Here is a 17,853-nt window from a genome sequence, read left to right on the forward strand (position 1 = left end):
AAATATAATAGTTTTTGTTATCTTATACATTATATTATATATTATATATTGTATTGTATTATTATATGTGAGTCTCTTTAAAATTTTAAACCCTGAAATCTTCTTGCCAGCATCGCCATTGTCGTACAGAATGCTTCACATATTATTCACGCTTATAAATCCTGCGCAAACATATCATTTATATATTGTAAGATTAAAAAGGCATTGTGCGCTCAGGTGCAATGTACGACGATGAAAAGTATCAGTCGCCGCGATCCACCAACAAATTATCCGTGCACCTTTTTATGCTGACGTGCATATACGACGATACGCGTCACTAAGCTTTACCTGCGGTCGATCGATAAATCTGAAGGAGAAAAGAGGGTTCGACGGGTGTCGTTTCGACGGGACGCCCCGATGAAGGCGAAAGTTATTTTCGGGCGTGAATGAGGTCATCACAGGTCGAATGCACGCAACTCGTTCGCTCGTATACATCACTCGAACGGTATTTTCGACCGGTTGACAGACCATTTAAAGTCCCGCTGGAGAAAGAGAAACTATTCTGTGACACTCCGCGCGATAATTCCCCGTCTAACTTTTTCGAGTCGATTAAGCTTGACGTGTGCAAGAATTAGCCGACGGTGCATGACATTTGCTGACACAGTCGACGAAGTATCTTATCGGGTGTCTTGCACTCACTGAAATTCTTTGGGTGTTTTATTTCTCATTGTGTCTACGTGCGAACATATGCTTATTAGAGGAAAAATAATTCTAACGAATGATACAGTTTGGTGTCAGAATATTATCAAATTTACTCTGAGGTCCGTATTTTAAATAGTTGTTACTTGAAACTTGCCTCAGGTGAGATACTCAGGTATAAATCCAGAGTTAAATGCGAGTTTTTCAGTTAAGCTTACAAGCTTACAGTCGTGCTTACAAATGTAATATCGCATATATCACATGATTTAAACATCTCAAATCTAACTTTACACAATATAAAATTTTGTGTTACAAATGGCCCACCCAAATTTTGTGTTACTTTAACAAGGTGAATGTTAGAAAAATGTTAATATGTTCACAAGGTAAATACGTTAATTTTTATACTTTTTAACATATTTCTTACATTAAAGAAACACAAACAATTTTTCATCGTGTAAATTCAGATCCGAATTTCTCATGTAGGGTAAATCCCAAGTAAAGATTATTAATACGGGCCTTAGAAATTCAGAGAATATCTCGAATATTTCGCGGGATTAAAAAAGTAGCTACAAAATCAAGTTCGACTTTAAGTTACGTTGCTTGGAATTTTCTCGCTAAGAGGATAAAACCATGCTTTTACGATCTTGTTGACATACCGGGACTCGATTTGTCGCCACGTTGACGCAACGCATGTCGCCGATTTTCTTCGCTGCGAGAAACCCAGGGGGGGAGCACGTGAAAGGGCTGATATAGCGGGAAGGTGCACCCGGAACTCGACGAACGGTAAAACACGCGGAGAGCGTAAAAACGCAACTATCCGATCTCACTCGGGCAAAATGGCCCGGTAACGGCCGGTCGGCTGTAAAACGTCACACACCCGTCCCCGTGAGAGACTGCGCGATATTTTATTTATCTCGAATTAAATTAATGACAGCAACGAAAAATCGTCGACGAAAAGTCCCACCGGACTCATTGCGGTGCAGGGTCCCTCGCGGTGAGAGGTCTCGAGAGCGCGCACATTTTGACGAGTTATAATGGCGAAAATAAAACGCACTATAAACTCACTCAAAATAAGCACGGAAATCTGCTCGCTTCTCTGATGATCATGCGAAATAATTAGCCAACCGACCAACTTCGCGGAGTCTGGGAAGGCGGCTACCGGCGCTTTTTGAAGCGCGGATAAATTATCCGGAATTATCTGGAAATGAATGACTCTCCGCCTGAGCTCCGCTCAGCTCGGCTCCCGTAGGAACATCTTTCACCTGGCCGGCCACCCTTTTTGCCGAGAGAACAGCTCTCCTGCGCGACAGGATAACAGAGTAGGCGTAGACGTATATTTACGCGACCAAGGTGGAGCCTCTCTCTCTCTCTCTCTCTCTTTCTCTCTTTTTCGCTAGTGGACGGTGGTGGTTCGCGAAGCGAATGCGTTGCGCTTTAGTTTCGAGGTTGACTCACCTCGTAGTCGGTGAGTCACAACATTATTTATACATCATACAGTTACAGCGCGATCCAGCGGGATCGCGGCCAGGCGCCTCAGATCGTCCGTCCAAGATTTACCTGGCCGATGAGCCTCTCCAAGGATTTGTCAAACGGCCGACAAATCGTCAAACGGTCGCCGATCCGCGGCTCTCGCAGGATATTTCTGTTTGCCGCGTGTCGGCCAGGTAGATAGATAGATAGATAGATAGATAGATAGAGAGAGAGAGAGAGAGAGAGAAAAAGAACATGTCGCTAAGACGAATGCGACCGAGTGTGTCGTCGGTCGCGTATGAGCCGGCCGGAGGGCACGAAAGACTGCCGCGGGCAAAAAGCGGGCGTTTACGGACGTCGCAATTTGTCCCGTCGGCAAAACACCGCCCCGGAATGCGTATTGTCCCGTCCGCTGGATTATCCTCCCGCCGCGCTGCAGCTCCTCCTCCCTCTTGAGCCTTTCTCATCGGCCGAGGTGGACGAAAGAGAGAGAGAGAGAGAGAGGGAAAGGCGTTGATTCGCGAGCAAGAAGTCATCGAAATTTATTTCTGATTCTCGAGCGAGCGTTCCAAACGCGAACGAAGCCGTGGCAATCTCGCTAAATTTAATTCCCGACCGTCGCTAGGGGAAAAATGCTCCTTACGTTACGTTGCGCGAAGTGAGAGTAATGAGTGAAATATCGTTTTTATGCGCGCAACAAAGTAATATTATGAACGAGAAAATGGGAGGGAGACAGCGTTACTTATTTGGAGCTTTGGGATTCTTTCAAGTGCAGCAAAGGTGACAAATAGAAAAATTATAAAAATAAATGATGAAAATGACGGAATTAATGATATAATGATGAGTGCATTAATTAAGCTGACATGAGAAAGACAATGACGATAATAATAGTACAATAATGATGATGGTAATAATGACGGAGAGAGAGAGAGAGAGAGAGACTGAGAGAAATCGGGATTCAACACCTCCCACCTTTCAAGTCGACCTCCGTGACCAACTCGATCTATCTATGAGAGATCTCTCTCCTTTTCCCCCGGCATTCGTTGTTTTCAACATCCACCTTTATCGCGATGCGTTGAGCGCGGGAGAACGCGACAGGCGAATCCCCGAAAAGATCGGCGGCACGTACTAGGACAGGATGATCAACGGCCCATCGTGGTATCTTTCGCATAGCCGCGAGAATTTCTCGAACATTGTCCTGTCGGTCCCGTCCGACAATGGTATTTCCATTCCTTGCGAGCGCCGACAAACGACCGTCTCGGACCTATCGATCGCCGTGTGCCCGCTCGGGAAGCCGCCAATTCCCAAAAAGGGCGATACCTCGGGCCGCAGGCAGCGAGAAGTCATCGGGGGAAAGCACGAGAGGATGAAGTGGCGAAAGGTGGCGGGATGCCGGCCGGCCGGCCGAAGACGAAGAGCAAGAAGAAAAGGAGAACGGCGAGAGCTGCACAGGGGGTTCGGCGGAACGACGAAAGGGGACGAGGATTTCGTACAAGGCTCTGCTTTCAGGCTGGGTCGCCGAGGTCGCGATTGTCCTTCGTTTTGATAGCGCGCGCGGCGGACTCGGTTAACTTTTAATCGATGCGTTTTTGCCGACGACGACGACGACGAAGGCGACCCGCCAACCAACAACAACAACATCGTGGCTTTATCGTCCTACCTCGGCCGTATTTTATCGTTGCCGATTGTTCCTACTGCCCCTCTTCACCCGGCGTGAGACGCTTTTTGCCTCTTAGGGAGTTCCGCTTTTCGTCCCTCTTCTCTCTTTTTCTCTGTACTCGGTGCTCACGGTACTCGTCGGAACCGTCTTCTTGTGTACTCTCTGAAATTCTGTATCTATCTGAATTCCTTGGAATGAAATCACTCATTCAAAATGAAGAAACATTCGCGAAGCTATGGTGAAAATATCATCACTCGGAATCTCGGAATCAGGTGAATGATTCATTCGATTAGAGTGCATTAGTTCCTGTATCGCGGGGAACACCAGACATTTCGCTCTTCTATTTTGAACGAAGATATTCGCTTCATGATTCAGAATGCAGAATTTACTTCAATCCGAGTGACTCGGCTATTATTCCATTCTTTGAGCGAAGTTTCACCCGAAGAATCTTAGAGAGTACGATTTCGTATACGCTATCATGGACACTGTTTTTTTCCCATATTCAATCAGTCAGGTTCGGAGTGCTCGATCGGTGGAGAGCACGTCGCCTATAAACGTCAAATTGAATAACGAAAGCCGCACCTTGGCTCTATTTGGAAAGAGAAAGAGAGGAAGAAAGCGCGCCGGAGAAAGGTCCGAAACGCGAAACATCTGGTAGCAATCAACGCGAGCCGCATCTTCGCAATGTCGGCAGATCGCGAGAAAGAGAGAGAAACTAAGGGGAGGGGGGCGATGAAAAAGCAGATTAAGAAGTGCCGTTGAGCTCGGAGCGCGGTAAAAAAAGGACGAACGGGCGACTCGGTCTGCCGGAGGATGCGCGAAAGGGAGGAATGCGTCAGCGGTGAAAGGTCCGTCTGGAGAGGCCAGTCCTCTCTTCATTCCGACGAATATTGCGCTCGCTGATTTCCGCGCGATGACCAAAGAGAAAGACAGTGAGAAAGAGGGGGGGGGGGGNACGACCTACAAATTATCCTACACACGTAGTACGTAAAGGAACGAAAGGCCAACCAGGAAGCGACCTTTCGCACCACCCTCGTAACCGCAGATTGTTAAGTCGCATCGACGCACAAGACGCTCGACGCGCACAAAACGTGGCCAAGGGCCATTGCTTTGTTTACGCGTCGTAGATTACGACTGTTAGAACAAGACACGTCGCGAGACGCGTGCGTTAACTGTTGTAAAAATTAATTGTATCGACGCAGCATCGATTTCGTATCGACATTTTCCAAAAAGAGTTACCCGGAGGTGTTCATGCACATAGGGTTAAGCTTCGTTCAATTTCACGATCTATAGTCGCCGCATAAGACGTTCTAATGTCTTCCGATAGCTCCCAGCACCCATGGCGAGCACCCTCGTTCACCTTTCGCGCGCGACCTTTGCGTGCGATCTTTTTGTCTCGGGGGCGATTGTTGCTAGGCGATCGTGGCGCCGATTGACGACCGAGTCCGTGAAATTTGCCATTAGAGATGCAAAATGAATCTTCAACGGCCGGTAAATGGTTAAACGACAGACAGGGTTTCGATTCAAAGAAATCCTAGTAGGAAATTGAACCTCGCAGATGTCCAACCATGAGATAGTAAATTTGTGTTTAACGTCTCTCTACTAGCCGATAATGTGACGCTCACTTCTGCTTTCGTAAGATTTTTATGGAATAATCCACCGTCCAATTTCAATTTGCTACTTCATTTTTAAATATTAGTAGCGTATATTATATATAGTACTTAGATTATATATTTTAGAATAGACAACGTCGTCTGCTCTGTCATATTTGACATGTAATGGCTAGATTACTGAACTATTCCACATTTTAATGAACAATCGGCTACTAATAAACTAGTAATGAGCTAGGAAATTTAATTTAGCTTGTATTAGGTAGCTACTAGCTTCTGACTCAGGCCGACTAGCCATTTCTATTCGGGAAGAGGGTCACAACCACTCCCGATTACTCGGCCCTCGGGAGATTTAGTTTAGACATTAACGTCCGCGCACGCTTTTCGAGAGGCATCGAACTCGCCGGCAGACGTCGGCTATGCGTGACGGGAATGACACGGCGCGTCGTCACATTGTCTTAGCGTCATAGACGCGCGTTAAAGTCTTTGCCGCGCGATATCGTGGATGCGCATCACGCGCGCACCTCCGGTCGTAAAGGAAGACACTCCGCGACGACTTGCGCCACCGGCCGCAATTTTTTTCCTAATCGGCTCTAACCAGCGGAACGATATGGAGAAAGCGGGGAGCAGGAGTGACCTGCGGAAAAAGCCGCGCGTTTGCCGGAGGGGAACGCGCGCTCTCGCATTCTGGAGTAAGTAGATAATTCTGGCATAATATGTCCCGCGTGCCGGGGAAGAACAGGGGAATGCCGTCGAGGGGGCTATAGCGTGTGGCGACGTCTCGCTATGTGAAAATTACGCGAGCACGAGAACGATAATCGCCGGTAATACGCCTCTCACATACGAATGCGGTCTTATTTATGGCTCCCGTCCGTCGTTATCCGGCCTCCCCCCCTCCCCCCTCCTCCGTGGGGGCCCGACTCTCACCGATCGTGTCGCTGTTAGGAGAGACCGGGTCAGGTCAAGTTGTCACACTCTTCAGAGCTTGAAACTAGAATTTGAATTTATAGACGATAGAATCTCGAATTCGAACTTTTCGGACAACTAATCGTTGCAATCGACTGATAAATCGACTATATATAAAATACGTATGACGTGTGTCTTGAAAAATGTTTCATAGTTGAAAACTATATTGCAAAAATGCGGCTTGCTATCGCTGTTTTTTGCCGTCAGAGAAAAGTGCAAGAATATATATTTGATGGCCAGAATATAATGATAATAAAATTGTTGTTTTTGTTTCAATGAAACTCAGAGAAAAGTACTTATGTATGAAGAAGATTTGTTATATTAAGAATATTGAGTGGTTTTGGCCCACCCCATATATAAACGAAACACATGGCCAACCTACCTCGGCCTCCCCAATTAGAAATCCACCTCGTCACCTGTGTCGTCATTCTTAATCGGTAACAATTAAAAGAATTCAACGGTTCAAAGAATCTGTCGTGTTAAGGACATACGTTAACTTTGGGACTCTCTGTATAAACGAAAAACACGGCCACACCTGCCTCGGCCTCTCCTAGTAGAAATCCACTTCGTCATCTGTGCCGTCGTTCTTAATCGATAACAATTAAAAAAATTCAATGGTCTCTGTGCGGTTGCGAATTCGCGAGTGTTGCTTCCTACAGCTACCCTCTTTTCTCCTCTTTTTCCCCGCCTGCTCGTTCAATCTTCGCATCCGCCGTATCGTAGAGCGACCACCGCAGCCGTGCGTGATGAGCATACGCACATGCGTGCGGCGTGGTAGTCTTTCCTGCATAAGCACAAATAAAGATAGATAAGGGCGGTCTGTACATCATAGGGACCGCCGCGTGGCGAGAGGGAAAAAAGGGGGCCCGGCAGGACCCCGGCAAGGGCGGAGATCTTCGCGCTAGATTGGCGCGCAGACCCCTTTGCTCGCGCGGCGAGAACGCATCCATCGCGGCGCGCATTTACGCGAGGGCGGCGAGCACGCGCGCGTACGTTGAGAACGTGTCGGATTGTCGTAACGGAGCTCCACACGCACCCTGAATTGGAAATCTACGTGGAAGCTGCGGGCGGACGGATAATGATTTTAACACGTACCTCAGATGTTGGTCGGATAGAACTAGTACCGCGCCGGGAAAGGACTTGGCGTCTCGGCATTGAAAGGTACAATGCCGTATCCGAGAAGTCGGAGCAATCGGAGGAATGAGAAGTAAGCGCGTTTGGCATATTTACTTGATTGTAACGGATCAGAGTTTCAATGCAGAAATATCACATCGTTGTATGCAACAAAGAAAAATTCTAATTAAGGATGTATCGCCCACTAGTGCCGTATTTTCAGTGGCGCATCAAGAGGACCGCTCATAAACTTAGTATTTATCAAGCAAAATAACGTTCTTATATTTATTTCACTATTTAAATAAATGTTAATTTGAAACGAAGTTGAAGTATATATATATGTGCAATATTACAAATACGAGGATATTATTTTTTATTTTTCTTATTAAATGCAATGTAAAGATAAATTTGCAATTTTCCCATAATTTTGCCAGTAATTTGAGTTATGGACGATACATCCTTAAGTATTACATCGTTATAACGAAGAGAAAACGCGCTTCGTTATTCTATTTATTTTGACTTGAAGATATTTGTGCCGCTAATTATGGAAGTGACGTAAGTGCGGTTTGGAAAAAAAAAAATCAATAATTCGGTCGCTACGTCTACAAATCATCGTGAATTTATTTTGGAAACGAGATTTTTCCTCAGCAAAAGAGAAAGAGGGCGACTTATACTATTTAAAGAGATTGTTTTACTAATATTTGGTTTATCAATATTTAGAAGTAGGGAACACGGTAGAGCTCAGTAAATGTAGTATTTCACATTCGGAAAGCGCAAGTTTGAAAATAATCACACAGGATACACGGTGTTTCTGGATGACGTCTATGATTTTCCCCTAATTGCCGTGTAACTCGATTGTTCCATCAAAGGTAAATAGCCTGACTTTCGAATTCCATGCTAATTTGACTCGCTTGCGAGACGCCCCGGAGTCACAAAACGACACGAGGCACGCGTCGGGAATTCGTTTGTTTTCGAATCTGGAAATAGAAGCCGCGGCCTTCTAGGAACATACATCTGAAATCTCTCGGAAGATCTATCCGGGACTCCAGTTATAAATCACACGAGCGAGCATATTAAGGATTCGAAGGAAACGTAACAACTAACGATCTTTTTGTCGCTCGGTTTTCTATTTCTGCTGTCATTTGCGTTCCTAGCCGCTACAAAGAGCTATCTTGGGAGAGCTGGACTAATAACTGAACCAGGCCGCGATCGTTTGTTTTTATTCGCACATATCGCTTATTTTGTTAAACGCTTTCCATAACACCTCCCCCACACGACGCGGTTGGTATTTTCAAGAATTACGAACGTAAAGTGCGTATGTGCGATCTATAGTGCGTTTTCCCGCGTTAGAAATTAATAACAAGTCGCTTAAAGCTCCAGTTGGCCCAATAGTTGTCTCAATACTTGTACTTACCATAATCGGACCTCCATCTCTTCTCGAGGCTGAAACAGTGGCGCCAAACCACTGCAACGTCTTGTTATCGATAGGACTCAAACCGCTAATCACATGTGGATTTTTCACATAGTTTTGTCCTGCAACAAGAAAGTTTTCCCCTCGATCAGCATTACGTCCATTTCGACAATTAATTGTTTTAATTTACATTCTTAATTTACATATAAATTAAATTATATGAAAAAATAACTACGATAAAAAAAAATATATATCAATACGAAATATTCATTGATCTAGTGTCGGAAAATAGTGGAGAAACTACCGAAGGAATGATTCGATTCTTTTATACATCGACCTAATAGGATCGACCTTGCAATTATCGTTCGGTGATCTCGCGAGAAGAATCGCTGACAGATGTCACGGTGTAAAAAAGTCTTAAGTGCACCCTGAGCTTTTCTTGATCGGTTTTACGAACAGAGCGAACCCGTTAGCCCGTATCGGTCGGCTTTGGTCCTTAAAGGGAAGTTGTCCTTCGCCTGCCAACCCTTACCGGACCATCACGACCGGGAAGTGTACGGCAGGCGATCCCGGTCTCAGTCTCGGATTCCGGTATTAATTTTCACCGAAACCACTCGCGACAATTACTATCATCATCTACGGCGTAACAGTCTATATTCTCCACTCAATAAAACCACGTCCGTGTATCAATCAGAACTTAATTATAAAGTAAAAAAAGACCGACTCAGGATTTCATTAAATTATAGACCGAGATACGTATCGCGTAATCGTTCGGTTACGATCGTCACGATCGACATGGCTCTCCGCATCTCATTAGCGAACCAATTAAGGCGGTGATGATTGGACGATTTCGAACGCGACGGGGGAGAGGGGGGGAGGGGATGCCGCCGGGCTTCAGAAATTGGCTTTCCGGTAGCACGCGACAAAAAAACACCGAACCTCGGAGCAGGCAGGGCTAGGGCAGAACGGCCTTACGGTTTTCTGTATTAGGCATCGTCGGCTTCTTGCAGCCCGCACGGTTCTCGGTATCTTCGGGCAGTGCGCCGTGGCACTCTCCGACGGGCAGGGTATACGCGGCGAGAGGAGTTCCTCGAGACGTCTCCGAGTACCCGAAGAGTGAGTGACCTCGGGGACCTGCGCGAGATCTCCGAGTCGCTTCCTCGTACGCAGGTAGAATCGACGATACGCGATCGAGGAGATCGCGTTTGGCACTGGGACGTGCCGCAGGTGGAGCAGCGAGATACGCCGCGAATAAGGATCGAAAGCGAGAGAGACGTCGCGGCAGCCCGTCGACTTTCAGCGACGAGGAATCGATCCTCTCTTCTGCATTTTAATCGGGATCCCTTCCGATATCGTATCACTAACTTTAAGGGTTTCTTCAGTTGCACGAAGATAATAACGCAATCGGGATTTTGTGAAATAGTGTAAAGTTATACTGTAGTGAGTCACTGAAGAGAGTCAGTGACCGAAAATAAAAATAGAAATCAAATTAGCGCTCATTTGATTGAACACTTCGACAGAATCTATAAATATGCACGTCTTGAAACGTCTGGCCTGCGTTAAATACACGTGAATAATTCAGTCGAGAAAATTTGCGCACTAATAATCGCTGTAAGGCTTTTCTATTCGCCAATTCCTTTTCCAATCGATCCGGAGTTCTGCTCGCTCGGGAAGCGTATGAACAACGCAAAGGAAACTCGGACGGCTTCGTCGGGTAAACCGTGGCTAAAGTTAGGCGTTCCCTACGAATCGGCGATTGTTGCGAGTCGTTCGTCGAAGTAATAATAATATTGTTCTCGTCGAGGCTCCATCGCGCGCGCGAAAGCGGACGGCGCGCGGCTGCTATTTTCGCAGGCGAGTCCGTGCGCGAGGTTTCAGCGACACTGTAAATCCGGACGCTGGCTGAACCCACCACTATTTTAAACCGTGACAGTGCGCGCGAAAAGAAATACGAACTCGTAAAGTGGTGTTCTCTCGCGGTGGACCGGCGTGATTTTACGTAATCTTTCTCTTTTCCCGATCCCGATATTGAATATCGTTATTTACGTATTCGGGTGGCTGGGACACGCGTTGTAGAACAGCCTTCCTGGGTTGAAATCTTGGCCCTATGTAAAATTTTTAATTCTATAACATAGTAGGAGTTAAAATAGCAAAATAAGTTCAATTTCAATTCTAATAGTATAATCATACGTCTTATACTTTGACCCTGATAATATCTTAAATTTTCGCCGTTTTAGTATCAAAATAGCTTGTTAAAGATAATATTAAAATTCAATCTGTAGAATTACAGGTTCAAAAGAGAAATTAAAAAATGTCGGTATCGTCAAGGAAGGTTTTTATCAGTCTACAGGCCGTCTAAGTAGACGCGAACTATCCTTAAGAGCGTCTAAGTAGCATCATTTACGTCAGCCTTAGGATCTCAGCAAAATAGTTGACTTATAATTTTAAGACAATGTTTCATGCCCTAAATATTTATCGAAATTATCATTTGTTTAATTTTTCCCTCTTATACAACAGTCTATCATCATTCACAAACAGAATGGCTCTTTAGTTAAAGACTGAAGGCACAAGGCAGTCATTGTGCATTACTAAAAGACAAAGACTTAAGGCATAAAACATTATCTTAAACCGATAATGTTCTCCATTCTGCCGAGGCCCTTCCGAGGAAGAGTGGATAACGAGAAATCTCGCGTGACTCGTGCCTTGCACGCGTGCAAAAGACGGGCGGACCCGGTTGCCGGATGATTCCATCGTCACGCGTGCTCTCGAGGAAATCGCGAATGTAACAGAGTGCAGCCGTCGACTACCGGGTACGATCCTAATTGGACAAGATCGAGGCACGATAGAGCATAGGATCGGTCTAATTATCGATCAAAGCCAAGTGTTTGCTCGCGCGGCCGTGTAGCGCCGGCTATGGCACCGGAGAGTCGACTAATTGGATGTACAACTCGAGATCTTCTTGTGTGCGCAGCCGGACGAAAACGTTTCTTCTGCCGTGCGAAAGAACGCGATGACGACGACGACGACGAGTCCGGAAAAACGAAGGAAGGGGCGAAAACACGGGTGAGAGAGCGAAGAACGAGGAGGGAGGGAGGGAGAGAGAGAGAGAGGCGCTGATACCGTTTCTTATAAGAAGCGGATAAGATCGTTGCGTATGTACGTAAATCGACGAGGCGAGGTAGAAAAGGAAACCACATTTTATAATGGAACGCATACGTTGCCAATACCGTATCCTTTCCCGTGATATATAGTTACAAACTGTACTGGTAATTGCGCTCTCTAGCCGCGGTTTATCTACCCGCGTTATTCTATTCTCTTTCTCCCCTCTTCTCTCTCTCTCTCTCTCTCTCTCTCTCTTCCTCTTCTTCGATCGAATAAACCGCGTATGCACCGAAAAGAAAGAAACGCGTCTCGACCGCTTCTCCTTGCACCGATTTCGCGTTGCCGACTGATCACGCTCGCGCTCCATTTACTAGATAATACAACATCAAATCAGCGATCGCGGCTCGGCCGTGATTTCTCGTCAATCGTGCGCGATCATTCTTCCCATCTCTCTCTCTCTCTCTCTCTCTCTCTCTCTCTCTCTTTTTTTCTTCGTCTTTCTTGGGCTAGCGGAATGCCGGCAACGCGCAATATAGTGTATTATATTGTGCGAGCGTGAAGCGGAACGGCGAATCGCCGCCGATTGTCGAGATTACGAGGTGTGTAACCGCGTCTAATTCACACCACGAGTTTATCCCGCTAATTTGCATTAGCGCGCCCGATTCGCGTGCGCGCGTGTGTGTGTTTACGAGCACTCGCACGATCGCGCGATGCGGGTAATATTTTTAACCGCCGCTTACCGGGAACTTTATGATACGGCCATGTACTTTAAACGCGGCCACTTTAATTGGTTCGCGCGCGTTATTTCTCCGCGGGACTTTACGCAACGTTTCCCCGCGGATTTATGAACCGAATACCGGCACGTACACACATATACACCGGCGCGAGTTCTCTCTCGCGGATAGAGCGCGCGAATTTACACCGCTAATCGGATTCGTTAGGGATATTTCCCCGACGGCGTTTAAACAGCCCTACGTTGCGGTGGAAGCTAATTAATCGACACACTTGTGTGATTCCCAGGAAACTACCGCCTGTTTCAACGAGGAACTTGGGGAGATCTCGAGCGAGCTTCTGGTCATCTGAATAATTTTCCCGCTTAAGGTGTCGAATTTGTGCAGATCACGCGGGCATTGAGAAAATGCCTTGTCCAGGTGCTCGAGAAAGAATGTCGCGATTTTGACGTGTGCTTCGCGTGTGAGTCAGGCCCGATAAATCGCACCCGATAAGTGCCGCGCGGCAATTGCGCCCAAAGCTTCGAAATTGGTAGGGTCAACGACAGGATAGGTGTATTGGCACTGACTAAGAATAGCGCGTTCTATAACCAGTTGGCCAGTTACTTCGCGCTTCTCGAGATTATGAAGCTACGCTGGCGGAGCTGCGACGGCGGAGGGAAGGTAGAATGTGGGTCAAATGCTCGACGGGCTGGAGAGAACCCGAGGCGGAAATATCTTATTAGCATCTTTCGACGCCCCCGATAAACGCAGGGTGGTCAAAAAGTATCATCGTCGTCCGGCGAGAAATATCGAAACGATACGAATTCGACCGTCGTCGATTCTCTCTCTTCGGGGGAGGGGGTGGGGGCGTGCGACAGGTAGAAAGAGAATCCACCGGCGGCGTCTGTTTCAGCGACTCCGCTTATTAGATTTCAAAGGTAGTCCCGACTTCCATCGCGATGAGATAATTCAATGAGCCAATTATCTAATCGGCCGTGCGGTTAACAGCGATATAGACGGCGCTCTTCGCAATTAGCATCGAGCACTACCGTGCCGCCGTACCCTTCGATTGTCTCCGCGAATCCCCCCGAGCGAATACCGAAACCGGTCCCGCGCGATTCTGCATCGTGAATCACGGGGATCGTTCCAGACCGACGAGGGAGGGAGTGAACGCAGGAGGAGAGAGAGAGAGAGGGAAAGAGCGAGCCGGATTTTTCTTCGAAGAATGTCAGCAAGTTGCGAGGAGGCGCGACTAATTAGCGAATTCGATCACCAGCATTACACTGGATTAGTACAATAAAGGCCGCTACAAAGAAAAAAAAAAGCTAAAATCAGGTAATTACCTGTTTTTCAGCCTCTTAAACTCAAGTTATATTTTTATATAGTTTAAGTATATTTTAATAGCTTGTAATAAATATTCACTTAAACGCAATAATACGTGAATAAGTGACTTAATTCATAAATGAATTACAGAACGTAAGTGTAAAATGGTTCTAAGTTTAACTCTTCGTTAGTCGCAAACGTATTCTATAGATACGTCCAGGCTACAACGTATCGCCGTTGTTATACGGTCTCAAGGTCGAACTTGTCTTTGTCAATTCTTCTTTGTTTTCTTTGTTCTTCATTGTTTTTTTTATGCACTTTGGTGTCGGGCCTATTAGCCAAATGCTAATGAAAGAAAAATCTTTTCAAAAGGCAGAGGAAAATAATGAGAAAATTGGTATATCTGTAAGATACATTGCGACTATTCATGGGTGAAAAATATTACGACTAACGTAGAGTTAAAAGAATATTTATCAGAATTATGTAATAGTTAAAAGAATATTTATCAGAATTATGTAGTACTTCTTTTCCATTGAAGAAATCTAGTGTTTTTTAAATTTAGATTTTCTATCCAGTAAATATATATTTTTTTAAATAAATTCTTATATTCTCAGTACTGTGAATTTAATACTTGTCGCAATTGTTTTAATCCATACAAATAAATGTCTACTTACACGAAGGAAATATATATACAATCAATTATATTTCTACTTCTGATAAGAAATAATTAATGTTCTGTTAAACGACGCTACGACATCGTTATCAAGCGCTTAATCGTACAAAATGCTCATATGCTTGTTTATTTAAATAAGTGCTTCATACGTAGCAGCGCTCAGCATACGCCAATCTGGTACAGTGCGGACGATCGAATTCGTTACAAAGGGCAGCGGGGTCGCAGTGACTCGAGATCGGATGCTCAATTAGTCGGCCGATGAATCGTCAATTATGTCACATGCGATCGAGCGTGCGGCATCCCGCGGCGCCGCCGCGTTACCTCGTGCGGGCGCGTCTCAGCGCCGACGGCGGAGCTGCCGCGCGGATCTAAATCGGTTCGAGATCAGTGGCAGTCGGAATGAGAACTCGCCAGATTCACTTCCGCTCGGGCACGATGTTTGTCCGCGCGACCGTGCCCCACGTTCGTTCGGTACTATTTTCAATCAAAGGAACCCGGCCCGCTGTCAGTCGCTGATAAAAGTGTGTGCCACGTTCGCGCGAGCCGCTCTCTCGCTCTTGTCCGTTTGGCACATTCGGCGGCGCGGCCTACTGCGATCGAGTTCTCTGTTCTCAGACGGGGGGAACCCGAGAGTCGGGGGAGAAAGTATTTATGCCCGGGCCGACTGGGAAGACCCTGGAGAGTCATCTCCAATCGAAACCGAGATAATAACCCGCTTACCTTTATCGTCGAAGTGAATTACGTTACATCTGTCGTCAGCGGCGATGTCGCATTTGTAAACTGCGCCTCCGCGGTAGACGTCGGTTTGCGCAGTCTCGGCCGCTGGTGCACCCACCACCGCCCTGAAAGGAAATAACGAAATATCGGTGAAATAAACGGTAGAATGAATTGCAGAAATGCTTTAACATTCAGCCTTAACTTTAATATTAGTACGCTGAAAAAAGGATTTGGTAATAATTACCAGGATTTGGTTAAGTATAATAGTTTCAACTAAATTTGGTTACTGCGACCAAACAATTTAGTTGAGACTACTTAAACAAATCTTTACAGTTGTTACTAAATCCGTCCTTTAGTGTACCTGCGTATCAAGGTGTCCTGTAATTTTCAGTCTCACGTATCTATACGCACAGATACAAGACGTAAATTGAAAATCGTGCGTCAATCGGCAGAAATTACGCACATGCAGAATAATGAAATTATTAGTATTTCATAATCTTGTATGTTCCTGGACATGAACTGTATAAAACTGTCACAATAATGGATGACTGATTTGACACATATCGTTTCCGTTATTTTGAAAAATTTTGAAAAATCAATAAGTAAAACAATACCAGTAAATATTAATAAATAAAAGTCAAGAATAAATTCATAAACGTATCTAATAAGTACAGTTGAAAAATCCTGATAACCCACTTGCGTTGCGTATTGAGGCTATTTCGCCGATAGGTGTGCAATGTTACGATGTTAAGGCTTCATTGAAGCTTAGCGCGTGCACTAATGAAAGCATTGTGCTGTTAGCAGACACGCTGGATAAATGTCCGACCGCGATTTTTCTTCGATCGCGATTGCGAATTGTCTCTGATTGGTTTCGTCGAGAGCCGGCCGCCGAGATTATCGTTTATATCTCTCGACACGGCGCCGATAAGCGTGAGCATCGCGTATTTCCGAGATTGAGGTCAACGGTCGCGGGCTATTTCGATCTACCGGCGCAAGTTCCGGCAATAAGATCCGACTGTGATCCGGCTGGATGACTGGACGGATCGTGTGTAATCGGTGAGCAATCCTCGCGGTCAAAATCACAGGTAACGGCGGTGACGCATCGGTGCCGATCGATCGGCGTGACCGCGTCGTTTCGACTTCGAAACGCTTTTACGACCTACGCCCGAGCGGGTGGCGATAAAATATCACCGAGAGACACATTAAAGAAGCATTAATCGTGAGCGGGGGTTATGGAGCGGCAGATATTAACTCGTGACTCGTTTCCGGCGGAGAGCATAAGCTTCGCGATCGTTCGAAGAGCGCGTTACCGCGAGATACGCTTCCTCGCGATCTTACTCGTGTACTGGCTTTAAAAACGCAATTTTTATTACGCATAATTAATACCAATGACGGTGCGCTGCGCGTTATAAAAAAAAAAAAAGAGAGAGAGAAAGATGAAAGCGGTGAAATAACGAAGGTTCGACACCCTCAATTATCCCAACGATCGCGTGCCAAATTGGCCATTACCGTTATTAAACGGAAGGATCCGCCTGTTTTTTTTACGCGAATGCCTCTCCCATGAATTCGGTGTGCTCCGATATTAGAATAATTGGGAGCGGGTATTCGAGGCGTAATTTATTATCCACGAATAATTTATCCCGCGCGTGCGCGCGTGAGGAAGAAAGAGGGAGGGAGAAAGAGAGTCGATTCTCGATCACGCGGTCGAGAGATGGAAATAAAAGGCGCAATGTGACCGCGGGCATTACCAGCACGCTCGAACAATATGAAAATGGGATGGCAAGACAATCGATCGTGTAATTATATGCGAAGGGCGTGTCGGCCACAAAGCCCGAGAGTATCGGTATTGCCCTGACCTATCGGTGAGGCAATTAATTTCGTTTACGTCGGAGAATAACCGCTCGCGCTCAGAAGACGCTTTTTCCACGCTTGATATTCCACGGCCTAATTTCTCCTCCGGTCCGTGGGTGTACTTCTCCGTCCGAAATCTGATCCCCGGCTCCGTGGAATTTCACGTGTCCAACGTGTGAGCGATGTTTGGAAAACACACTTGTGCTTGACGGCGCCTTAGAAAACAGGTATCGTTCGTTATCGTTTAGTTCAAGGAAGAAAACGGAGGAAGAAAGCAAGCTTGGCTGTGAGGATTTTTCTGAGGTGAGATTATTGAAAATAAATCCTCGAGAATCTGAATTCGACGAAGACCCAGACTAGACTCAGTCTATAAAATCAGGCATTAAAGCGCGAGCGAGAGAAGAGCGAATGAGAACGCAGCTCGAAAGCGAAAGGATGAGAATAGTTATCCTAACTTTTGTATAAAACTGTTCGGATGAAAAATATTTGTCATAGAAAGGAATGACACGGAACAAAAATGCTACGGAAAGTTTACCGAGGAGGTAAAGGTCTTTTACAAAGAGGAT

The 17,853-nt window shown here is 45.9% G+C and overlaps 1 protein-coding gene across 2 annotated transcripts in view; it reads right to left on the bottom strand.

Moving 5' to 3' along the window:
• The window catches only part of LOC106751625 (integrin alpha-PS2), a 69,614-nt gene that overhangs the window by 33,968 nt on the left and 17,793 nt on the right, over positions 1-17,853 (bottom strand). For both annotated transcript variants that reach the window (XM_014632588.1, XM_014632587.1), the window contains exons 2-3: positions 15,440-15,561; positions 8,912-9,030 (exon numbers count right to left, since the gene is read on the bottom strand). In XM_014632588.1, coding sequence (XP_014488074.1) covers positions 8,912-9,030; positions 15,440-15,561 — 241 coding nt within the window. The remainder of the gene's footprint in view (positions 1-8,911; positions 9,031-15,439; positions 15,562-17,853) is intronic.

This window comes from Dinoponera quadriceps, unplaced genomic scaffold (assembly GCF_001313825.1).
Source record: "Dinoponera quadriceps isolate SergipeBrazil2010 unplaced genomic scaffold, ASM131382v1 scaffold386, whole genome shotgun sequence".
Lineage (NCBI taxonomy): Eukaryota > Metazoa > Arthropoda > Insecta > Hymenoptera > Formicidae > Dinoponera > Dinoponera quadriceps.